This window comes from Mastigoproctus giganteus, chromosome 5 (assembly GCF_048544385.1).
Source record: "Mastigoproctus giganteus isolate SK-2022 chromosome 5, ASM4854438v1, whole genome shotgun sequence".
Taxonomy (NCBI): domain Eukaryota; kingdom Metazoa; phylum Arthropoda; class Arachnida; order Uropygi; family Thelyphonidae; genus Mastigoproctus; species Mastigoproctus giganteus.
In genome coordinates, this window is record NC_143579.1 from 236526720 (window position 1) to 236553894 (window position 27175).

Sequence of the window (27175 nt, forward strand, 5' to 3'; positions counted from 1 at the left end):
GTAATAGGTCAGACGCAGCATGGGTTTGTTAAGGGGAAGTCTTCTCTGACCAATTTGATTGGATACTACGATGTGGTCACAAAGGAACTGGATGCAAAAAATAATTTTGATATCATATACTTACTTGGATTTCAGGAAAGCTTTTGATACTGTTGCACATGGAACACTGCTATACAAATTGGAGCGGTATGGCATTAAGAGCAAGTCGCTGCAATGGATAAAGGAATGGTTGAGTGAGTGAGGGCAGAGAATGGTAATAAATGGACACTGCTCTATGTGGACTAATATTATTAGCGGAGTTCCCCAGGTTTCGGCGCTGGGCCCATTGTTGATTTATGTATTTATTAATGATATCGATGAAGGTATCAGTCTTACCTTCATCGATATCATATTAATGATATCGATGTATATCAGTTTTAATGTCCAAGTTTCCAGATGTTACAAAGGTTGGCTGTGTTGTTAATGATAGTAAGGACAGTATGCTACTTCAACAGGATCTAGAAAGATAGGCAGGTGGGCTGAGAAGTATAATATTGACAAATGCAAAGTACTGCATATGGGAAGCAGTAAACCAAGAGAAACGTACAAACTCTGTGGTACTACCCTCAGAGAGGTGGAGAATGAAAATACCTGTGCGTAATTGTGCATTGGGATATGAAGTTCTCTGAGCAATGCAGATGGGCTGCCAGAGCAAGTGATGGAGTTTTTGATATATAAGAATTTTGCTAACAGAGACAAGGAGGTGATTATACCTTTGAATAAGGCAACGGTGAAGCCACATCTTGAGTACTGCGTTCAGGTCTGGAGGCCTTATTTTAGGAAGTATGTAGAGTTGCTATAACGAGTACGAAGGAGACAACAAGATGGGTGAGAGGAACAAAGAGATTCTCTTACCAGAAGAGGCTTTAAATTCTTCAGATTGCAGCAAATGGAGACTAGGTACCTGCGGGGTGAACTCATTGAAGTGCACAATGCCTTGAATGGTTTGAGCAGGCTCAATGCTGATGGGATACCTCCTCCTGATGAGATTAAGCACCTGAGGGAGCACAGCTTCAAATTGAGCAAAGTCAGTTGTAGAACAGATGTGCGAAAGTTTGCCTTTAACCAGCCAGTAGTTGATTGCTGGAACAGACTTACATCTGTTGTTGTGGAAGTTGATAACTTAAATTAATTTAAGTCTGACCTAGTCAAACATTTATAGTGATTGGATGGGTAAAATTGGAAGATTTTTTTATTTTTGGCTGATGCTCTATAATCTTGCTTTCTTGCATCACATGCCTCAACTAATGCTAATGCTAATTCATGGTGAATTCCGTAGTAAGAAATGGTGGTGGTGGTGGGGGGGGTAACTGCTATATAAATTGATGAAATTTTTGGATTTGGCATTCACATTATAAGAATGTACGCAGCTCCTTGACATAACGTGCCTCGACAATTCCCCCTGCATATATACTACGCGGGCTTCCTCCAGTCACTATCTTGCAAAGTATAGGCATCGAGATTATACCCTAGCTGATTCGGAAGGCTCCTAGAGAAATACCAATAGATTCGGTACAGCGGACTAATTCGCGGCCGGACTGCGAACACAGTTTAAAGTTGTACCATAGAAATGTATGGAAGATTGGATCTTGCCGTGGTATCCATCATAATATCAATCATTCTGCATGATGGAAGAGATTGTGGAGGGTTTACCAGACCTATGCTCTGGAGACTAAACCTGGGTTCCACCACTTCAAGCCTCCAATAAGCAAAGTGGTGGTATTACACTGGTTGATGAGAGTCGTCTACCCCCCTTCCTATTATTGCCTGGTAAAACAGAGGGTCGACATTCCTCTGTGTGGTTTGTATGCCATATCTCAACCCCTGCTTATGTTGTTTAGCACTTGGGTGGTTACCCACAGTGTGTTCTGTGCAGTATTTCAGGACTTGCACAAAGGGGTTATACCCAGAGTTACTAACAGACCGACGATCTCAAGGAAAGGATTTGACAGTCTCAGATCTACCGGAATTCACCGAAATTAAATCCACTTGATTTGAATATCAAGTTGATCTAATTTTGGTGGTGCGATTTTCGAAAATCGAAAGTGCGATTAGTAGAATCTGAATCGGGATAGGCTGGAGAGAAAAAACAATACAGTACAGTATAATCAACCTGTCTAATTTAACAGACAAGGAACAGGGAACCTGTGCTACAAGTTCATTGAGCGATTTCCTTGAGAATAGTGTCATCCAATAAATTCAGGGTATTCCAAAAGTCATGAAGATGTGTACTGAATTTATAGCAAAATTCAATATGGTCCATTGTTTATTTAAAGAGAACTACGAAAGAGATTCCATAATACTAATTTCCGATCAATACTGTTTACTTAGTTCCATCATTTGAGTTATCCACCTGCGGTAGTTCTGAGAGAAAACAATTTCTGTGCAAGATATGTGTCGATAACATCTCACCGATAAGAGGAATAATATTGGCAATTTCGTTTCACAATTTCGCAATGGTTTTGAACCGTTGTGATTTTAAGGTGTTAAAACTCGTGAAGTTAAGGTCAACTTCATGAAGAGCATCTGCTTTTGTAACACTACTCAATGGCAGGCTTGAAAACATGCATCAACCCGAAATTGCAACTGCTCTACCTGTATTACCAAAAAGCCACGCAATAACTTGGTTACCTGGGAATAGTTCAAACCATACAGTTTTGCTGCACCGGCTGAAGAAAAAAAAAGCAGATAATATAGAAATTATTGCTTCCCTCTCACTTAGTTAACTGTCCAGTTGACCTTTCAGTTTATTCAAACTGTGAACTTCAACTACCTGCAAAGGCAACCTGTTCTAGAAAACGAGGACTTGCTGGCTTAAAAAGAAAAGTTCCTACAATCTAGTCTAAAACGCTTCCCCTATAATTTGAATTTATTCTCTCTAGTTCTGGAATTCTCTATAACAGTGAAAATTCTGCCCTCATTAATTTTACTAATCCCTCTCAGATCCTTACAAACCTCAATCAGATCACCTCTGAGATGCCTAGTTGGCAAGCGCTGTAGCCATAGATAAAAAAAAAAAAAGGCCCTGATAGATTCGCTGCTGAATGTATATGCGAGTTAAGATACAATATGAATTAGGTACCTTGATAAGGTATTGCTCCAAGTGCTACAAACGCTAGCGTCTTTTCTGCCTGGAGCCCACATATTCAGCCTTTCCTCATTTTGTCACCCTTTGCCAATCTCACCGTACGAATTCTCATTTTTGAACCCTTTCAAGAAGCTCAATGTCTTATTAGATGAGGTGTACATGCTTGAAAACAGTATTTCAAATGCAGTCTTGCACAGAGGTGTATTGCTAAAAAAATAGTACCGGAATGCTCGTTTTCCAGAAGACTATATGATAACTTGATTGGATACTATGATGCAGTCACAAAAGAACTGGATGCAGGGAATAACTTTGATATTATATACTTGGATCTTAGAAAGGCTTTTGATACTGTTGCACATGGAAGACTGCTGCACAAATTGGAGCAGTGTGACATTGGAGGCAAATTGCTGCTATGGATAAAGGGGTGGTTGAGGGGGAGAAGACAGAGAGTGGTAATCAATGGACACTGCTCATCGTGGACTAATGTTATTAGTGGAGTTCCTCAGGGCTCAGTGTTGGGTCCACTATTGTTTTCTGTATTTATAAATGATATTGATGATGGTATATCGGGCTTAATGTCCAAGTTTGCAGACGATATAAAGATTGGCAGGGTTGTCAAGGACACTACTGACACTATGCTGCTGCAACAGGATCTGGAAAGGTTGAGCAGATGGGCTGAGAGGTGGCAAATGAAGTTTAACATTGACAAATGTAAAGTACTACACATGGGAAACAGCAACCCCAGAGCAACGTATCAACTCTGTGGTACTACACTGACAGTGGTAGAGAATGACAGGGATTTGGGGGTGGTTGTGCAGGCAGATATGAAGTTCTCTGAGCAGTGCAGACGGGCTGCAAGAGTAGCTCATGGAGTATTGTCAATGATATACAGGAATTTTTCCAGCAGGGATAAGGAGGTGATTATTCCATTGTATAAGGCGATGGTCAGGCCACACCTAGAGTGCTGTATACAGGTCTGGAGGCCTCATTTCAAGAAGGATGTAGAGCTGCTGGAACGAGTACAGAGAAGGGCAACAAGATTAGTGAATGGAACAAAGGGGTGCTCTTACGAAGAAAGGCTTAAGTTTTGCAAATTACAGTGTCTGGAGACTAGGCACCAGCGAGGTGATCTGATAGAGGTGTATAAAGCCTTGAATGGTTTAAGCATGCTCAATGCTGATGGGATTCTTCCTCTAGCTCAGAAAAATCATCTGAGAGGGCATAAATTCAAATTGAGGAAAGACAGATGTAGGATAGACGTGCGGAAATTTGCCTTTAGCCAGCGGGTGGTTGGTTGGTGGAACAGACTTCCATCCCTTGTAGTGGAGGTTGATAGCCTAAATAAGTTTAAGGCTCAGCTGGACAGGTATTTTGAACGAACAGAGGGGTGAAGTGGAAGTGGGTTTTTTTTTTTTTTTTGGCTGATGCTGCATAAGCTTGCTTTCTTGCATCAAATGCCTCTACTAATGATAATGCTAATGCTAATAACGCCACGTCAACTGTACAGTAACTGAATCAGACTTCAGACTCACGGTTCATAGAACAACCAGTTCTAGCGTTCAGCTCATGGCGAATAAAAATACAGCGTTCGCCCGCATCACAGTATATCTCATTTGTTTGATGTCTTTATCTAACGTTTTGTACTTTAGTAAGAAACGTTCAAGTTTTATTGTGAAATTTATATTTTTGTTTTTAAACAAATTTCAAAAGAAATCTATTAATTTTAAAGATTACTATAATAGCAATGGGTAAAATAGATATTTCTCCCTCCCCTTTGATTATGCTATTGTTTCATAATATTAGGTGTATAAATTTAATGATTTTTCTATTATGACATTTAGAAAAAAGTACCGAAACGTCGTTCCGGCCCGAATATACCACTGGTCTTACAGTTGCCTTATACTGTACAATGGGACTACAACCTTCCCTATCTCTAAAGGATATTGTTCGATAAATCATTGATAGGACATCATGGACTTTCTTGGCTACCTGTGTGCTCTGTTCAGAAAACTTCATATTTTTCTGTATTGTATCTACCATTCCCTTCCTTCCTCGACTGTTTTCAGTTCAATCCCACCAAGTCTATATTTTATTTTGGGGTTGCTGTTCACCTTGAATTTAGCTGCATTAAAACATAGCTGCAACTTTTCTGACCATTCCTGCATTATGTTCAAGTCATCGTGAAGTAGCGCTGCATGGTACTGATCGGTAACAACTTTCCCAATCTTTACATCATCTGCAAATTTTTACATCACGCGTTCTCTCCATCGTCGATGTCTTTTATGAAAATTAGAAAGAACAGGAGTCCAAGAAACAATCCTTGGGGCATCACTTCCTACTTTACACCATTCTGAATAATATCCATTAATCACAATCTTCTACCCTGAAGCCACCTAGTAATCCATCTTACAATTTTTAATCCCAATGTGTTCCAACTTGTACATAACCTCTCATGAGGGGACTGAGTCATATGCCTTGCCAAACGGTATTTGACTCAGTGGATATTGTTCCCTATGTCAAGATCATGAATAACTATGTCAAAATATCCTCCTAATTTAATTAACCATTATTTTCCCTACTATGTGTGGTATTCAGAATGCTATATCTATTTACACGACCCCGGAATGCACCATTAATCTTTGTCTCTAGATTTTATCTATCAGTGAAATGAGACTAACCGGTCTGTAGTCACCAACTTCGCTCTCAGCCTTTATACAGGGTGTCTCAAAAATATTGGTACAAACGTTTAGGGGAGATAGGTAACATCTAAAGGAATGTGAATCGCATAGGAACCCATAACCGGAAACGTCATAGGAAAGTAGTAGCAGAGGCACAAGCAGAAATGATCCGATATTTAGCGGAGTTCATGCGGGATGGTAACAGGTATGGGTCGACTAAGTAGTCACCGACAATACCTGCCCACACATTTATTGCAAAGCGATGTTGTGCCGCATGGGGACGCACACCGTGTGGGTTGTCGTCAGCCCACACATGAGCATTGTGCTGATTGAATAAGCCTTCCCGCCGAGTGAAATAAGCCTCATCCGTGACCAAAACAGAAGCTGGAAAATTCAAGTCTTGGCACTTTCTTGGAGAAACCACTGCGCAAAAGCCACACGTGCAGGATGATCTTGGGGAGCAGTAACTGAACCCTTTGGAGATGAAAGGGGTGTAAGGAATCGTCGTGCCAGACATGCTGTACACTGCAACGAGACACTCCTAAGGCAGAGGCAACGGCACGTGTGCTGTTAGTAGGATTATTCTGGACGGCATTCAACACATTTTCTTCCATGGCGGGAGTTCGCGTCGAACATGGTCTGCCCGCACTACTCCTGTTACCTCTATATGACCCATAATCGCACAAATTTTGATGCACACGCGCAAACAATCGGTGGTCCGGTACATGTCTGTCTGGGAAGCTTTCTCCATAAATTCGTTGAGCGGCTCGTCCATTGCCCTCTGCTAATCCATACACTAGGTGCATGTCTGCCAGCGCACAGTTCGTATATAGATGCATGCTCTTTGTGCGGCGACTACTGCTTGAATGAGTAAACCAGAAATTGGCCCTCTCGCGAACTGATGAACAGCGCCGTCTATCGACTTACGGTGACGTTTCCGGTTATGGGTTCCTATGCGATTCACATTCCTTTAGATGTTACGTACCTCCCCTAAACGTTTGTACAAATATTTTTGAGACACCCTGTCAATACTCTTCTGGTTTCCTCTCAAAACATTAATTGCTATATTATTATTATTATTATTATTAGCTATGTGGTGCACAGAAGCCTGAGGCTTATTCCCCACTAGCCAAAAAAAAAAAAAATTTCTGAATTACCCTGAGAGAGAGAGAGAGAAGGGAATCACAAAATAACAGAAAAATCATGATATCCAGCTCAGGACCCTGGGTGTGTGCCAGCCCCATACTCACCAGATGTGATCAACTCCAGGAGCCTTACTTGCTTTATGCTCAAATTTTTTTTTAATAAACATTCACCTTTCATTTCAAAAACTAATTCCATATTACTCAGCCCCTTCTCATTATTAAGGGTCTTTCTTCATTACAGATGGACGCAAAGTAACTGTTCTATTCATCAGCTGAGTTATTATTATTATTATTATTATTATTATTAGCTATATAGTGCAAGGAAGCCTGAGGCTTATACTGCACCAGCAAAAAAAAAATTCCGAGTTACCGTGCGGGGTGGAGAGAGAGAGAGAGAAAAGAATGATGATATCCACTCAGGACCCTGGGTATGCCAACCTCATACTCACCAGATGTGAGCCCCTGGGGTTGCCTAAGAATTTCCTACACCCACTGCACAAGGGACCACTCTGATTCGCTTTTTTCTTCCTTGTATTCAGATACATGAAAAATCCTTGAAATACATGAAAAAATTCTTCGTTCTCTTTTACTAAGTGCTCTCTCACTGATTTCTGCTTCATTCCTTCTATAATTTCTTGACCCGAGAACGGAGCGAGAGAAAAAAAAAAAAAAAAAAAGTTTCTGATTGAGTACCTGGCAGATTCTCATGTTTCATTATCTGTGGCGTCTTGGTATGTTTATACATAGCGAGACTATTTAGGAAAGATAGTGAAATGAATTTAAGAAAGATAGTGAAGATTTCGGGGTGGGGGGGTGTCATGCTTCTTATAAAAACCAGCCTGAACACAGAAAGCGCTTTTGCTGCGTCAGACATTACATCTGCCAGCATAGAATCTGTGAGGTGTGAGTTAGTTGGAAGCAAAGTTATAATGACAGTGGGAGTAATCGCCGGAACATTTGTCTTTAGCCAGCTAGTAGTTGATTGATGGAACAGACTCCCATCTTTTATTGTGGAAGTTGATAGCCTAAATAAATTTAAGGCTGAGCTGGACAGGCATTCGGAGCGAATGGAGGGGTGAAATGGGAGGGGTTTTTTTTTTGGCTGATGCTGCATAAGCTTGCTTTCTTTTTTTATGTGAACCCTAAACACAAGAGGTATTAGAACCTATAGTACTTAGTACCGTGCTTGGGTTGGAGGTTGAGAAGACGAAAGAAGATATTTGTTGACATTGGACTTGAACTTCTATAGATTGTAAATTTCAGGAAATACGTATGAAGGAAGGTTGTTCCAGAAAACGGCAGTTGAATGAATAAATGAGGAAGATGAAAAATTGGTTCTGTGGGTTTGAAGTTGGACAGTAAATGGATGTTGGCTGGTGGCGGCACGTGTTCGGACTGTTTTGAAAGAGAGAGCAGGAATTATAGAAGCCAATTCAGAAGAACAGTGTCAATGGAAGTAAGGTGGTAGATGACTTTCATCAACCGGTGAAATATCACCACTTTACTTATTGGAGGCTTGAAGTGGTGAAACCCATGTTTAGTCTCTAGAGCGAAGTTTCCGGCATCCCCCCCCCCCCCATACTTCTCCTTCAACCCATGCATGGTACTAAGTACTATAAGGTTTTGATACCTTTCGTATTTGGGGTTTTCATAAAACAAAAAATCTGTAGCAGAGGCATGCAGCAGAAACAGTACGTCTATGAGAAAGCGAGTGGAGAGCACTCTGTTAGAGATGAATCATTAATTAACCTAACTGCCCTCTTCTGAATGGAATCAAGAAGCCTGAGAGAGGGACCACCCCAGACGTGGGAACAATATTCCATGGCAGGGCGGATTTGCGATTTATACAGAGTGAGCAGCTGTTTGGAAGAAAAGTAACGCCGAGAGCGAAAGAGAAAACCAAGTTTTTAGATACAGAGAAGCAATATTTGTAATGTGCTTGTGCCAAGAGAGATTAGAAGTCAGGGTAATCCCAAAAGAGATATATCATTTTGCCTAGAAATCGGAGTGTCACTAAAGATAAGCATAGGAGCAGAAGAATCCTTTTTGCGAGATATAAGACAAGACTGAGTTTTTGAAAGGTTGAAATCAACTAAGGTGTCTTTGCCCCACTGGAGAATTACCTGAAGATCGGCATCTTGCATCGTATACCTCTACTAATGCTAACAGAAGATTGCGAAGAATATGATGAGAAGCGTTACATAAAAATTGAATGGCAAGCAAGCGCGAATGTCTTATTATTGTAACTGTATGGCGCTATATGGCATATAAGAATTTTAATTTGGATGCAAGCGTATACAGCATTAGCCAGGAAAAAAAAAAAAATTCAAACATCCGTCACTCTAAAACTTTGTTCAATTCTTCCCAGAATTTATTTAAGCTATCAATTTCCACAACGATAGATTGAAGTTAGTTCCAGCAATCAATTACCGCTGGCTAAATGCAAATTTCCACACATCTATTCTACAACAATCTTTCCTCCATTTGAATTTATGTCCCTTCAGGTGAATAATCTGCAAGAGGAAGAATCCCATCAGCATTGAGCTTGCTCAAAACCATTCAAGGTCTTATACCCCTTAATCAGATCACCTCGCAGGTGTCTAGTCCCCCATGTGCTGCAGTTTGTAGAATTTAAGCCTTTCTTGGTAAGAGGACCCCTTTGTTTCCCTCATCAATTTTGTTGCCCTTCTCTGTACTTTTTCTAGCAACTATACATCCTTCCAAAAACGAGGCCTTCAGACCTGTATACAGTACTCAAGGTGTGGCCTGACCATTGCCTTTTACAAAGGGACAATCACCGCCTTATCCCTGCTAGCAAAATTCTTGTATATCATTGACAAGATCACATGACCTGCTCTGGCAGTCTGTAACCACTGATCAGAAAACTTCATATGTGATTGTACAATTACTCACAGGTCTTTTTCATTCTCTACCACCCTCAGTGTAGTACCACACAGTTGGTACGTTTCTCTGGATTTACCCATATGCAGTACTTTGCATTTGTCAATATTAAACTGCAGTTGCCACTTCCCCACCCATCTGCCAAACTTTTCTAGATTCTGTTGCAGTAAAATACTGTCATTAACAACTCTGCTAATCTTTGTATCATCATATTCAAACAGCATAAGCCTGGTATGCTCCATAACAGAAATGTAATCCCAGAAATATTCGTTTAAAAAATCCAGTTCGAAAAATTTCCGCCATCGTGGGTAGCACAGTTGGTAGGATCACTGTTCTCCCCACACCGGGTGGAAAAGACCTGAGACCGAGTAATGTCGATGACGAAAGGAATTTTTCACAATATGGCCGAATTAGTCGGTCTCAGGCGAGGCTAGCATTGTTTTTTTTTTCTCGGGAAACCTTGGTTTTTTTTCCAGCAAACAGAAAATTGACCACAGAATACATGCAATTTACAGACGATATACACGGAGCAATACGGCTTTAGTCGCTGATGCTCCTAAAATCCAGTTACAACAAGAACAACGAAAAATTTGGAATTTAGTAAAGGTGCAGTATATATGCAGAGACATGCAACAATATTCATTATTTACAGTGTATTTGAAGATACCGCTCATTATTACAGTGGTATCACGTGAAACATGACATGCACGTGGCATGACTTACCTGTCGACGTAGTGTCGAGTGTACGTACCACACTGCTTGTTTGCAAGCAAGCCGTTGCTTTAGTTCTTTCTCGTTTGGTTTATGTGTGTGTATATGTGGTAGTTAAGTTGTACCGGCTGCTAAGACTAACAAAATGGGAAGTAAGTATTAATCGGATAACGAATTGCTCGATTATCAGATAGGGCTCTTTAATGCAAGAATTTTCAGGGAAACATGTAAACAATTAAAATGTATATGAATATTTGTTAGAGACATCTTCATGTCTCTGAACCCTAACCCAGTTTTGTATGTGTTGCAATATTGTTCTGAACTTAACCTTCTCGTTTATTTGTGAACTTGAATTGTATAATGCCTTACTCTTTCGTGTTTAAAGATATAATGAAGGGTTTTCGACGTTTGAATTAAAATTTGGTGTTCAACTTATTAGATCTGTTTATACCCCCCCTTAATATGTGGCATCTTGGGTCAGATATCGTGATTTAACAACTCAACGCGTTCATTGATATGGAATTTTAATCGTGCTTGGATGGTTTTAGGTCACGGGATATTTCTTTAAGCATCGTTTTTCCTCTACTTTTTTGCCACGTGTACAGTTTAAAAAGAAAACTTGTATTTTGTCTTTGAAATTAGTTTCTGAATGAACTGTTATTGGATAGAGATTTCTTGGAAGTACAAAACTTTCCTTCCGATTACCTAATTGCGGCTAGAGAAAATGATTTCTGTTTGTGGTATCATTTTGAAATAGCATCTAGTGTTTCTTACCTTACACTGGATAATTTTATTTAGGTGAATCTGCCGTAAGCGAACGATTTAAACATTTTAAAAACATGCATGTCCAATAATTATCATTTTGAATATGTATCAATAGAAGCATACTAGTAACATTTTTATCTGGAAAATGTACCTAATGAAAATGTTCCAATCCTTGTGGGAGTAAAATCTTAAAAATAATTTTTAGGATTATAAGCTTTCTCCCTCGGTTAGAGTGAGATAATATATAAAAAAACATCAGAACCAATAGTAGCGGTATATGTAGTTATTGAAGTTAGTCTTCCCCGACAGTATAGTGGTTTCTCCACTTGTCATCACTCGATTAGCGAAGTCTAGGGTAGAGTACAGTCAGAGACTGTAGGAATTTCTAAAGAACTTCAATCGAGGGAGTAGTTAGCCAGTCTCGGGGGGGGGGGGGGGGGAAGTAGAGTTTCCCCCTGGAGTTATCTCGAATTTTTTTGGCTCCCACAATGTGCATATTGGCCCATACAGCTGACTATAAAATCTAATAATGCACTGGGGTCGAAATTAATTTTAAAATAAGAATGTGACATGATTTTGCAGTCATTTATAGATAGCTTTTTATCAGCATAAATTGTCTGTAATTTAATTATCACATAAGTTATCTGTATTCCACATCTGGCTTCCCAGATTGAGACTAGTTCCTAATTTCATTGTAATTGCTAGCCTGGTGGGTAAAGTGCTTGTCTGGCAACCCAAAGGTCGCAGATTTGAATCCCGCTTTGGGCTTGGATCACAGTAAAAATGCAAAATCTTTGGGAGGTGCGTTATGGCCACAGAGCTGATGCTCCAACAACTAACAAAAAAAACACAACAGTCATGGGCGATAAATGTCTTGTGGCTACATATAAACTGTTGCAGTGGACATATCAACATCCACATATGGCATACCTAGACCACCAACCCAGTTTCATTGAAACAATGTGCCCAGAACTGCAGGAAATTATAGCTGTTCACATGTGGAGAGTTATAAGCCATTTATATTTAATTAATCTTATGAGATTAATTTTTAAGTATAATTTAATTAAATGTATTTTAAAAATTTATTTAGTATTTGTTTTACCTAATTTTTAGTATAAATTTAATTTTATGGTATTTTGACAATTATTATTAGATCTATTTTCATATCCAATTTTCTCATTAGAATAACTCCTCATGTATGAATATAGATGCCAAATACTCATTTGGTTTGTTAGCTACCTGAGCAGATCATCAAAAGTTGAACCATCGCTATCAAGTGGGCCAATCTGATTTATTCCCTTCCTTATAGATTTTAGCATTAGCATTAGTAGAGGCATTTGATGCAGGAGAGCAAGCTTATGCAGTATCAGCCAAAAAAAAAACAAAAAAAAACACACCACTTCACCCCTCTGTTCATTTGAAATACCTGGCCAGCTGAGCCTTAAACTTATTTAGGCTATCAACTTCCATGACAAGGAATGGAAGTCTGTTCCACCAACCAACCACCTGCTGGCTAAAGGCAAATTTCCTCATGTCTATCCTACATCTGTCTTTCCTCAATTTGAATTTATGCCCTCTCAGGTGATTGTTCTGAGGAAGAGGAAGAATCCCATCAGCATTGAGCATGCTCAAACCATTCAAGGCTTTATACACCTCTATCAGATCACCTCACTGGTGCCTAGTCTCCAGTATTGACTGTAATTTGCAAAACTTAGGCCTTTCTTCGTAAGAGTACCCCTTTGTTCCATTCACTAATCTTGTTGCCCTTCTCTGTACTCGTTCCAGCAGCTCTACATCCTTCTTGAAATGAGGCCTCCAGACCTGTATACAGTACTCTAGGTGTGGCCTAACCATTGCCTTATACAAGGGAATAATCACCTCCTTATCCATGCTAGAAAAATTCCTATATATCATTGACAATACACCATGAGCTACTCTTGCAGCCCATCTGCACTGCTCAGAGAACTTCATATCTGCCTGCACAACCACCCCCAGGTCCCTTTCATTCTCTACCACTGTCAGTGTAGTACCACAGAGTTGATATGTTGCTCTGGGGTTGCTGTTTCCCATATGTAGTATTTTACATTTGTCAATGTTAAACTTCATTTGCCACCTCTCAGCCCATCTGCTCAACCTTTCCAGATCCTGTTGCAGCAGCATTGTGTCAGTAGTGTCCTTGACAACCCTGCCAACCTTCGTATTGTCTGCAAACTTGGACATTAAGCTTGATATACCATCATCAATATCATTTATAAATACAGAAAACAATAATGGACCCAACACTGAACCCCGAGGGACTCCACTAATAACATTAGTCCACGATGAGCAGTGTCCATTGATTTCCACTCTGTCTTCTCCCCCCTCAACCACCCCTTTATCCATAGCAGCAATTTGCCTCCAGTGATACACTGCTCCAATTTGTGCAGCAGTCTTCCATGTACAACAGTATCAAAAGCCTTTCTAAGATCTAAATATATAATATCAAAGTTATTCCCTGCATCCAGTTCTTTTGCGACTGCATCATAGTATCCAATCAAATTGGTCAGGCAAGACTTCCCCTTAACAAAACCATGCTGTGTCCGAGCTATAATTGAAGTCTTGTCTAGATGATCCTGCAGTGCTTCTTTAACCAGTGCCTCCATTAATTTTCCAGGAACAGAAGTTAAACAAGTCTATAATTATTTGTGTTGCCCTTTGAGATAGAATGATCTCAAAGTATTTCTGGAAGAGATACAATGGAAGAGATGCAATAAAAAATTCTTCAGTAAATCATTCACATGCTTCATCTGTATCTGATTTCAAGTTTGCTACTCTCACTGATGAAGCACTGAGTACTCAAAGTGAAGGTTTTGGCTTATTTTCAGCTTAGGACAAATACCTGAATCTACAGTAATGCTTATTAGCCACTAATATCTTTTCAAATTGTATAGTATCACCAGAATAGGTGAGTCTGCTATATATTTAAAAAACTGAGACATTGCCAGCAGAACTGTCAATTTAAAAAGATTTTAGTAAATTGGAAAGACTTTGGTGAATATGAGCTTGGCACACCCAGGGTCCTGAACTTGATATCATCATTCTTTTCTTTCTTGGTGATTCCTTTCTACTTCTCTCTCTCTCTCTCTCTCTCTCTCTCTCTCTCTCTCTCTCTCTCTCTCTCTCTCTCTCTCTCTCTCTCTCTGAGAGTAACTTTGGAATTTTTTTTTTTGGTTGGTGCAGCATAAGCCTCAGGCATCCTTGCACCCTATGGCTAATAATAATAATAGACTACAGATAATATTTGTCTAAGTTGAATATAAACTCAAGCCTTAGCATTGAGTGTTCGATCCTCTGTCTTCAGTGAGAGCAGGAAGTTTCGCAATGATTGAAATCAAAATACAGGTAAAATACATGAATTTTGATTTTATTTCAACTACTGCATTGAAATACCCCCTGCAAACTCAGCAGCAGCCGGAGATGAGATCAATCTAATGAATGTGAAAGGTGTGTGAAAGACCCTATGTTCTTGGTTTCTAGCAGCTTTCAAGATTTAGAAGGTATAGTCAGGGAAGAGTCCACTGAAGTCATTGATATGGTTCTTCAGTTGGTGGAGCCAGATTAATGACATATAGTGATCCAAAGGGGCTTAGAGGGGAACAGGTATCCTGTGTGTTATCAGACACTCAGCCTAAAACACTGATGGATCCAATATCTCTCTATTACAGAAGATTTAGGAGAAGTCCGGTTGGCCTGCCTCCCTAAAATCCACTCATGCACACCTTCTCGATGGTAAGCCCTGTTACGTCACTTAGGTGGCAACGAACGTGTAGAGTGGTTCTCTTCAAGACGCCTGGTCAGCGTGAAGAGGAAAAGACCAACCCCTCCAGCAATGAGAGCACAACAATACAAATGGCCCTCAGTCCCCAGCAGCTTTCACTCTCCCTCTTACGGCAGCGAGAGGATCAGAGTGGAAGCAGAGGGTGCTAAGAATCTCTGGGTACGACCAGGCTGCCATGCACAGAAATTGAACTTGGCCTGTTATAACGTACGATCACTCATCGGTGAAGACAGGATATTAGAGCTGGAAAAGGAATTAGAAAATGTGAATTGGAATATCATCGGTTTGGCTGAAACAAGAAGAAGAAATGAATCACTTATAGTTTATCAAGTGGAAATCTGCTGTACACCAATGGAAACAGTGAAAGGAGTGAAGGTGGAGTTGGGTTTCTGATCCATAAAGATTTGAAAAACAACATTTTGGAATTCAAAAGTACATCACCAAGGGTGTCAAGACTAATACTCAAGATTTCTAAGAGGTACAAGCTAAAGATTATAATGATTTATGCACCAACATCGAGCCATGATGATGAAGAGGTTGAAGAAATGTACACCGAAATTGAGAGTCTTCTAGATGAGCAGAAAACCCACTATACTATTATTATGGGGGACTTCAATGCTAAGGTTGGAAAAAGGCAAAACAGCACAGAAAGAGGAACTAGAGGAAATTTTGGAATTGGTGAAAGAAATAAAAGAGGTGAAAGACTTGTGGAATTTGCAGAATCTCAAGGAATGTCAATAATGAACACTTTTTTCAAGAAAAGGGTGAACAGAAAGTGGACATGGAAGAGTCCAAATGGATTAACAACTAATGAAATCGACTTCATCCTCACTAACAGAAGGTATATTGTGAATGATGTTACCGTCCTGAATAAGGTAAATGTTGGAAGTGATCACAGAATGGTAAGATGTACACTTGATATAGATGTAGGAAAGGAAAGGAAAAAACTGACTCGAGTAAATAATACAAAGGTCTTTGAAATAACAGAGGAGGAGAAAAAGCAGTATGTACTGGAACTTAAGAACAAGTTTGAGCTTCTGCAGACTGCTCAGGACCAAGATATTGATGAGGAATATTACAACTTTCTGAAAGTGATAAAGCCCAAGAAACCTATAGGGAAACAGAAATCCAAAGAAGAAAAAATTAGTCAAGAAACACTTGTCATGATGAACCAAAGACGACAAATGAAGAGCAATAAAAACACTGACAGGGAGAAAATTGAGTATACTGAGTTATCCAAAGCCATTAGAAAGAGACTCAGAGAGGACATAAGAAGATTTAACATAAGAAAAGTAGAACAAGCCTTAAGGGAAAACAAAGGATTTAAATCAGCAGCCATGAGCAGTAATACAGAAAGACAAATGATACTGAAACTGAAGAATAGCGATGGTGTACTTATAAACAGCAGAGAAGGCATAATTCAAATAGCAGAAGACTACTATAGAGAATTATACAAGGAGCGAGGGAATGATGCCAGCAGTGTGGAAGATGGATTGCAAAGTAGCAACACATATGACATACTCGATATTCTTCCTGATGAGGTAGAACATGCATTGAAGAAAATGAAGAATCGGAAAGCCCCGGGGGAAGATGAAGTTACTGTAGAGTTGTTAAAATTGGGAGGAAGAGACATAACACAAAAACTGGCAAGGCTCTTCACAAAGTGCATTAGAAAAGGTGTGATGCCTAAGCAGTGGAATAATGCAATCATAGTTTTGCTGCATAAGAAAGGAGATAAATCAGAAATTGGAAATTATAGACCAATTAGCTTGTTATCCCATATCTACAAGTTGTTCACAAGGGTCATTACTAACAGATTAGAAAGAGTACTTGATGAGAATCAACCGAAAGAGCAAGCTGGCTTTAGGACAGGATTCTTAACTATGGATCACCTTCACGTAATATCACAGCTAATGGAGAAAGCAAATGAATATAAAACACCATTATGCCTGGCATTTGTGGATTATGAAAAGGCATTTGACTCCATACAGCATAAGGCAATGTTTCGGGCACTGGAAAGACAAGGCATAGATACTCCATATATTATGATTTTGAAGAAAATATATGAGAGTGCTACATCCTTTATTAGACTAGACAAAGACAGTAGCAAATTTAAAATCGAGAAAGGAGTTCGACAAGGAGACACAATATCTCCGAAGCTGTTTACTGCTGCCCTTGAGGAAGCTTTCAGAAGATTAGACTGGTCGCAGAAAGGAGTCAATGTGAACGGAGAGTACCTAAACCATTTACGATTTGCAGATGACATTGTGGTCATAAGCCACGATCCCAAAGAATTAGAGGAAAATCTTAATCAGTTATGCACAGTTAGTAAGGATTTTGGACTAAAGATGAATATGGCTAAAACAAAAGTAATGATGAACAAGTATGCCACGGAAAGGGAAATAATGATTGAAGGAGCAGTAATTGAAAAGGTGGAGTCATATACTTATCTGGGACAAGTTATTAGCTGTAATAATGATAAATGGCTGGAAGTCAAGAGAAGAATAAATTTTGGATGGATAGAATTCAGGAAATATAGTCACATACTGAAGAGCAATATCCCAGTTTGTCTGAAATGTAAAATAATGAATCAATGTATACTCCCCACCATGACTTATGGAAATGAAACTTGGGCACTCACGAAAAGAATGGAAGAGAAGCTAAGAACTACACAGCGAAGAATGGAACGAATTATATTGGGAATCAGACTGTTAGATAAGAAGAGAAACACATGGATTAGGCAGCAAACTCAAGTAAAGGACATTCTTATCAAAACTAAAGAACTAAAATGGTCTTGGGCAGGACACATAGCTCGAAGACATGTGACAGATGGACTAAGAAAATAACAGAATGGTACCCAAGAGGAGCTAGAAGAAAACCTGGAAGACAAAGGCGGAGATGGATAGATGAAATTCATGAGTTTTTGAGTAGTAAATGGATGGCCAGTGCTCAAAACAGAAGGAACTGGAAAGTTGCTGGAGAGGCCTTCATCCTGCAGTGGATTGAAAATGGCTGATGATGATGATGATGATGAGTGATCCAAAAATGTTGAATCTCCTTGATTCATGTAATTAAGAAATCACAAACAAGGTGTTATAGCAGTAGGTAAGGAATTAGAGTTGTGGAGAAGCACAAGGATGAAGTGAAACTGTGAATGCATTTTCCACCTTAGGATAAGGATCGTGCTGAATCATTCAAGAACATTACTAAAGGAATTTCAGCCTGTGAAAGGATGGACCACAGTGGCTGCCAGGTTTTCAAAGGTTAGCAGAACTATCCAGGATGGTCTTTGTTACAGGGCTGTCTATGCTGAAAAGAAAGGCTGTGCAGTCAGTTATAATCAGGTTATATATATATATATATATATATATATATATATATATATATACAGGGTGTCTCAAAAATATTGGTACAAACATTTAGGGGAGATAGGTAACATCTAAAGGAATGTGAATCGCATAGGAATGCATAACCAGAAACGTCACCATAAGATGGTAGATGGCACTGTTCATCAGTTTGCAAGGGGGAAAATTTTTGGTTTACTCATTCAAACAATAGTCTCCGCACGAGGAGCATGCATCAATATATGAACTGTGAGCTGGCAGACATGCACCTAGTGTATGGATTAGCAGAGGGCAATGGATGAGCCGCTCAACGAATTTATGGAGAACGCTTCCCAGACAGACATGTACCGGATCACCGTTTGTTTGCTTGTGTGCATCAAAATTTGTGCGATTATGGGTCATTTAGAGGTAACAGTAGTAGTGTGAGCAGACCACGTTTGACGCGAACTCTCGCCATGGAAGAAAATGTGTTGAATGCCATCCAGAATAATCCTACTACCAGCACACGTGCCATTGCCTCTGCCTTAGGAGTGTCTCGTTGCAGTGTACAGTGTGTCTGGCACGACGATTCCTTACACCCCTTTCATCTCCAAAGGGTTCAGTTACTGCTCCCCCAAGATCATCCTGTACTTGTGGCTTTTGTGCAGTGGTTGCTCCAAAAAAGTTTTCAAGACTTGAATTTTCCAGCCTATGTTTTGTTCATGGATGAGGCTTATTTTACTCGGGAAGGCTTATTCAATCAGCACAGTGCTCATGTGTGCACCCTCGTGCGGCACAATGTTGCTTCGCAATAAATGTGTGGGCAGGTATGGTTGGTGACTGCTTAGTCGGCCCATACCTTTTACCATCCCACATGAACTCCGCTAAATATCGGATCTTTCTTTGAACAAGTTCTACCAGGGTTACTTGACGATGTTCCAGCAAATGTGAGATGCAACATTTGGTTTCAACATGACGGGGTGCCTGCCCATTATGGAAGGTGTGTTCGTGACCATTTGAACAAGCATTTTGGGCGTTGATGGATTGGCCGTGGTGAACGCTCACCTGATTTATTGAGCCTTGATTTCTTTCTGTGGGGGGGGGCTCAAATCCATCGTGTATGAATCGCCTGTGGAGACGGAAATGGATCTCATGGCGAGACTCATCTGTGCTGCTGCTACTGTCAAAGAAACTCCAGGTGTGTTCGACCATGTCTGCCAATCCATGCTGCGGCGGTGTCACGCATGTATCGCATCTCATGGTGGAACCTCCGAGCATCTGTTGTAACATCATGAAATGCATCCATCTTGTACTCCATTGTTAATATTATGTCAAATAAATGTTTGTCACTAATTACTGTCTTGTGTCATTTCTGCTTCTTGGGCCTCTGCTACTACGTTCCCGTGATGTTTCCGGTTATGGGTTCCTATGCGATTCACATTCCTTTAGATGTTACCTACCTCCCCTAAACGTTTGTACCAATATTTTTGAGACACACTGTATATATAAATAAATAAATAGAAGAAAAAGGTTGAAGGTCCACCAGAGTCCTCTATATGTCTGTATTTATAAATACTTATCATATGGCTAATACTATCCCAGTGCTGGGAATTAGCATTAGCATTAGAGGCATATGATGCAAGAAAGCAAGCTTATGCAGCATCAGCCAAAAAAAAAAAAAAAAAAAAAAAAACCACTTTCACTTCACCACTTTGTTTGTTCAAAATACCTGTCCACCTGAACGTTAAATTTATTTAGGCTATCAACTTCCACGACAAGGGATGGAAGTCTGTTCCACCAACCAACCACCCGCTGGCTAAAAGCAAATTTCCGCACGTCTATCCTACATCCGTCTTTCCTCAATTTGAATTTATGCCCTCTCAGGTGATTATTCTGAGTGAGAGGAAGAATCCCATCAGCATTGAGCATGCTCAGACCATTCAAGGCTTTATACACCTCTATCAGATCACCTCGCTGGTGCCTAGTCTCCAGACACTGTAATTTGCAAAACTTAAGCCTTTCTTCGTAAGAGCACCCCTTTGTTCCATTCACTAATCTTGTTGCCCTTCTCTGTACTCGTTCCAGCAGCTCTACATCCTTCTTGAAATGAGGCCTCCAGACCTGTATACAGTATTCTAGGTCTGGCCTGACTATTGCCTTGTATAATGGGATAATCACCTCCCTGGCCCTGCTAGCAAAATTCCTATATTATTATTAGCCATATGGTACAAGGAAACCTGAGGCTTGTGTTGCACCAGCCAAAAAAAGAAATCCCAAGTTACCCCCTGAGAGAGAGAGAGAGAGAGAGAGAGAGAGAGAGAGAGAGAGAGAGAGAGAGGGGGGGTAGAAAAGAATCACCAAGAAAGAGAAGAATGATGATATCCAGCTCAGGACCCTGGGATTACCAAGCCCATACTCACCAGATGTGAGCCCCCAGGGTTAAATATCATTGACAAGACTCCATGATGTGCCCTGGTAGCCCCTTTGCACTGCTCAACGAATTTCATATTTGACTGCAGAATTACCCCAGGTCTTTTTCACTTTCCATTTCCCTGAGTAGTACCACACTTGGTATGTTTCTCTTGGGTTATTGCTACCCATATGCAGTACTTGGCATTTGTAAATGTTAAACTTCAGTTGCCACTTTTCAGACCATTTGCCCAACTTATCTAGATCCCGTTGGAGTAGCATACTGTCGTTAACAACCCTGTTAACTTTTGTATCATCTGCAAACTTGGACATTAAACCTGATATACCTTCATCAATATCATTGATAAGTATACAAAACAACAATGGGCCCAACACCAAACCCTGGGGAACTCTACTAATAACATTGAATCATTGAGGCTAATTATTCGAGCATCACTAGACTCTGGGGAGATTTCTTTGGATTGGAAAAGTGCCAATGTATCTCCCATACATAAGGGTGGTTCTAAGAGTGAAGTGGGAAATTATTGACCTGTTAGTCTGACTTCAGTGGTAGGGAAAATCATGGAGGCAATGATCAAGGGTGGAATTCAGGATCATTTGGATAGAATTGAAATTCTCAAGGATACTCAGTATGGTTTTATAAAGGGAAAATCATGTTTAACTAATCTGGTTAGCTATGTTGACAGGGTCACTCAAGAGCTGGACTTAGGGAATAATTATGACATTGTTTATTTGGATTTAATATATAATATCGGTGTTTAGATACACCATAGATAACTCTTAATAAACTACAAAGTAGTTGTTGTAGGCATCATTTGCTGTTTCTCATATTGTGCTCTGCCTTCACGACGAGTTGCCATGATATTGCACTACTTCGAATAAGTAACTCTTCACTAATAGAGAAGACTATTGTTACTTATTCTCAGTTGAGTACCACCACCCAGACAGCACTGTTTCACGGCTATTGGCTGATCATCAGTGGGTGGGCAGGTACCCTGGTAATGCAGACATGACGACCCAGTTGTGAAGTTAATCACACAATATGAGAGATGCCAAGAGGTGTAGATGTCAATATTTAAAATAAATAAATGCACAAGGCATAATACTTTAAGAGTTTGGTATCTATATAATATCGGTGTTTAAATACACCATAGATAACTCTTAATAAACTACAAAGTAGTTGTTGTAGGCATCATTTGCTGTTTCTCATATTGTGCTCTGCCTTCACGACGAGTTGCCATGATATTGCACTACTTCGAATAAGTAACTCTTCACTAATAGAGAAGACTATTGTTACTTATTCTCAGTTGAGTACCACCACCCAGACAGCACTGTTTCACGGCTATTGGCCGATCATCAGTGGGTGGGCAGGTACCCTGGTAATGCAGTTATCTATGGTGTATCTAAACACCGATATTATATAGATACCAAACTCTTAAAGTATTATGCCTTGTGCATTTATTTATTTTAAATATTGACATCTACACCTCTTGGCATCTCTCATATTGTGTGATTAACTTCACAACTGGGTCGTCATGTCTGCATTACCAGGGTACCTACCCACCCACTGATGATCGGCCAATAGCCGTGAAACAGTGCTGTCTGGGTGGTGGTACTCAACTGAGAATAAGTAACAATAGTCTTCTCTATTAGTGAAGAGTTACTTATTCGAAGTAGTGCAATATCATGGCAACTCGTCGTGAAGGCAGAGCACAATATGAGAAACAGCAAATGATGCCTACAACAACTACTTTGTAGTTTATTAAGAGTTATCTATGGTGTATCTAAACACCGATATTATATAGATACCAAACTCTTAAAGTATTATGCCTTGTGCATTTATTTATTTTAAATATTGACATCTACACCTCTTGGCATCTCTCATATTGTGTGATTAACTTCACAACTGGGTCGTCATGTCTGCATTACCAGGGTACCTGCCCACCCACTGATGATCGGCCAATAGCCGTGAAACAGTGCTGTCTGGGTGGTGGTACTCAACTGAGAATAAGTAACAATAGTCTTCTCTATTAGTGAAGAGTTACTTATTCGAAGTAGTGCAATATCATGGCAACTCGTCGTGAAGGCAGAGCACAATATGAGAAACAGCAAATGATGCCTACAACAACTACTTTGTAGTTTATTAAGAGTTATCTATGGTGTATCTAAACACCGATATTATATAGATACCAAACTCTTAAAGTATTATGCCTTGTGCATTTATTTATTTTAAAAATTTGGATTTAAGTAAAGCATTTGACTCAGTCCCACATGAGTGGTTACTTTATAAGCTGGAACAGGTTGGAATCTCTGGAAAAATCCTTAGATAGATGGCAGAGGGTTATGATAAATGTCTATTCCTCAGATTGGGTTTGATGTAAGAAGTGGGGTTCCTCAAGGATCTAATTTTCATAAACAACATTGATGAAGGCATAGAGGGCGTGATGTCTAAATTTGCAGATGTAAAAATTGGTAGTAGTTAATGGTCACTGTCAAGCTGAGCTTCTTCATAGAGACCTAGATAGACTTCAGGAATGGTTAGAAAAATGGCAGCTATGCTTTAATCCAACAAAGTGTAAGGTATTACCCCTGGAAAACAGTAATCCCAAAATAACTTATTCAGTTGGTGGAGTTAAACTAAACCTAGCACTGGAGGAAAGGGACTTGGGTGTTATGATATGGCCAGACATGAAATTCTCTGAGCATTGTAAACAGGTTGCAAGGAAGGCCCATGGTGTCCTATCGATGATCTATCGAACTTTTGCAAGTAGAGATAGGGACGTGATAATCCCATTATATAAGGCTTTTGTTAGACCACACTTGGAATACTGTTTTCAAGTATGGAGACCGCACCTAAAGAAAGACCGAGCTTCTTGAAAGGGTGCAAAGGTGGGTAACTCGCCTGGTGAGATCGACAAAAGGTCGTACTTTTGAAGAAAGACTTTGAATATGTGGGTTGCAGAGTTTTGAAACTAGACACCTTAGAGGAGATTTGATTGAGGTGTTTAAGGCTCTGAGAGGCATCAGTAAAATTAATGAAGACGAAATTTTCAAGATTATAAATGATGCTAGAACTAGGAGACAAATTCAAGTTGCAGGGGGAAATGTTTAGATTGGAGTACAGGAAGTTTTATTTTAGCCAGCGAGTTATAAATTACTGGAATAAGTTGCCTACATGGGTGGTAGAGGTTGACAGTTTGGGGAAATTCAAAGGTCATCTGGATAGTACCTTTGGGTGAGGGAAACGTGTTGAATGATAGGTTTAATTTCCTATTCTTTTATTAATTATTAGTTTTTTTATTGTTTTATTCGGTTTTTTTTTTTTTTTTTTTTTTTGGCTGGTGCAGCATAAGCCATAGGCTTTCTTGCACCATGCGGCCATTACTACTACTAATAATAATACTAATACTAGTCCACAAAGAGCAGTGTCCATTGATTACCACTCATGTCATCCATCACTCAACCATCTCTTTATCCATTGTAGCAACTTACCCTTAATGCCATACCTTTCCAATTTGTACAGCAGTCTTCCATGTGCAACAGTATCAAAAGCTTTCCTGAAATCCAAGTATATGATGTCAAAATTATTTTTGGCATTCAGTTCCTTTGTGACCACATCATAGTATCCAATCAAATTGGTCAGACAAGACCTACCTTTAACAAACCCATGCTGTCTTAACTATTACTGCAGTCTTATCTAGATGATCCTGCAATGCTTCTTTATTATTATTAGCTATATGGTGCAAGGAAGCTTGAGGCTTATACTGCACCAGCCAAAAAAATTCCCTAGTTACTCTGAGACAGTGAGAGAGAGTCGAAATAGAAGGGAATCACCAAGAAAGAGAAGAATGATGATATCCAGCTCAGGACCCTGGGTGTGCCAAGCCCATACTCACCAGATGTGAGCCCCTGGGGTAACCAGTGATTCCATTATTTTCCCTGGACACAAGTTAAACTAACAGGTCTATAGTTATGTGTAACCTTTTGAACCCCCCTTTTGAATTGGTGATACATTTGCATTGTATAACTCCTCATGTGTGAATGTAGATGCAAAATACTCATTCAGTTTATCTGAGCATGATCATCATTAAGTGGTCCAATCTGATTCATCCCTTTCCTTCTAGAGTTTAAATGAGTAAATAACTCTGCCGTTTTTCTTTGCATCCTTTGCCATGGATTTCTCATAAAATGCCTAACCTCCTTTCTGACTTACAGACTAGTTTATATCTGCCATAGGCTTCTGTGTCACCTGATACTTTATATGCATCCAATACATTTTTCTTAAATGCCACAAGCCTCATTAGTTCATCTGACATCCATTTAGGCCTAAACCTTGAGCAGTATTTCTTAGTTGGAATGAAAAGCCTAGTAGCCTCCAAAATTAAGTACCTGAAGGCTTTCCAATTAGAATTCAACATTGGTAACATCAGTTGATCCCACTGTATAGAATTAAAAAAAAAAAAAAAAAAAGGGGGTTGTGTAGTCAGTTCTAAACAGGTTATAAATAAATTTTTATTTATATGTATATATATATAAATAAATAGAAGAAAAAGGTTGAAGGTCCACCAAAGTCCTTATGCTCATCTCAAGACTATGGCATATAACCCCAAGGGCTCACACCTGGTGAGTATGGGCTTGGCATACCCAGGGTCCTGAGCTGGATATTATTATTCTTCTCTTTCTTGGGGCGATTCCCTTCTCTCTCTCTCTCTCTCTCTCTCTCTCTCTCGCTCAGAGTAACTCAGGAATTTTATTTTGGCTGGTGCAGCATAAACCTCAGGCTTCCTTGCACCATATAGCTATTAATAACAATAATAATATCACCCCAAACTTCATTCTGTATTTATAAATACTAAGCATATAGGTAATACTAATTTCCAGTACTTTGAATTAGTACTAGCCATATATATAGTGCAAGGAAGTCACAACAACCAAATAAATAACAATAATAAAATGAAAAACTATCCCCTTCCCATTTTTGTTACTATTCAGCTAACATTTGAATTAATCCAGGCTGTCAGCCTCAAATACTCATGAAAGTAAATTATTCTATAATTAACAACTTGGCTAAAATAAACCTTCCTATGATCCGATCTAAGCCTCTTTCTCCGTAATTTGATATAATAGACCCTAGTTCTTCAGCCATAACAGTGAAATTTTTGCTTTCATTCCCCTTGTAGGACCTAAATAGATTTTAGCAAGGTCCCTTCTCGGTGCATGATTGTGAAACTGCGTAGCCTATATATTCAGTCTTTCCTCATGAGGGCATCCGTTTACAGATTTTGACAATTGGATTGTCTATTTTTGGACCTTTTCAAGAAGCTTCATGTTTGTTTGTTTGTTTTTTTTCTTTCTTAGGAACAGTCTTCATACACGAACAGTGCAATCTTGCACTTGCCTTATACAAGGTTATTTTGACCTAGCTCTACAAGCAAATATTCAATAAATAAAAAAAAAAAATACCATGGACCTTCCTTACTGCCTGTGTATACTGCTTGCAGAACAGTGTAGTCAGGCAGCACTGTTTTCATGTCCACCTGTATTAGCATTAGTAGAGGCATTTGATGCAAGAAAGCAAGCTTATGCAGCATCAGCCAAAAAAAATAAATAAATAAAAAAAATAAATAACCACTTCCACTTCACCCCCTCTGTTCATTTGAAATACCTGGCCAGCTGAGCCTTAAACTTATTTAGGCTATCAACTTCCATGACAAGGGATGGAAGTCTGTTCCACCAACCAACCACCCGCTGGCTAAAGGCAAATTTCCGCACGTCTATCCTACATCTATCTTTCCTCAATTTGAATTTATGCCCTCTCAGGTGATTATTCTGAGCAAGAGGGAGAATCCCATCAGCATTGAGCATGCTCAAACCATTCAAGGCTTTATACACCTATCAGATCACCTCGCTGGTGCCTAGTCTCCAGACACTGTAATTTGCAAAACTTAAGCCTTTCTTCGTAAGAGCACCCCTTTGTTCCATTCACTACTCTTCTTGCCCTTCTCTGTACTCGTTCCAGCAGCTCTACATCCTTCTTGAAATGAGGCCTCCAGGCCTGTATACAGTACTCTAGGTGTGGTCTGATCATTGCCTTATACAAGGGAATAATCACCTCCTTATCCCTGCTAGAAAAATTCCTATATATCATCGATAATACGCCATGAGCTACTCTTGCGGCCCGTCTGCACCTCAGAGAACTTCATATCTGACTGCACAACCACCCCCAGGTCCTTTTCATTCACTACCACTGTCAGTGTAGTACTACAGAGTTGATACGT

General features: G+C 39.7%; 1 protein-coding gene across 1 annotated transcript in view; it reads left to right on the forward strand.

Moving 5' to 3' along the window:
* The first annotated feature begins 10600 nt into the window (after positions 1 to 10600).
* Positions 10601 to 27175, forward strand: part of Sec61alpha (SEC61 translocon subunit alpha) — a 113946-nt gene continuing 97371 nt past the window's right edge. The window contains exon 1 of the mRNA XM_090374461.1: positions 10601 to 10714. Coding sequence (XP_090230587.1) covers positions 10708 to 10714 — 7 coding nt within the window. The 5' untranslated portion in view covers positions 10601 to 10707. The remainder of the gene's footprint in view (positions 10715 to 27175) is intronic.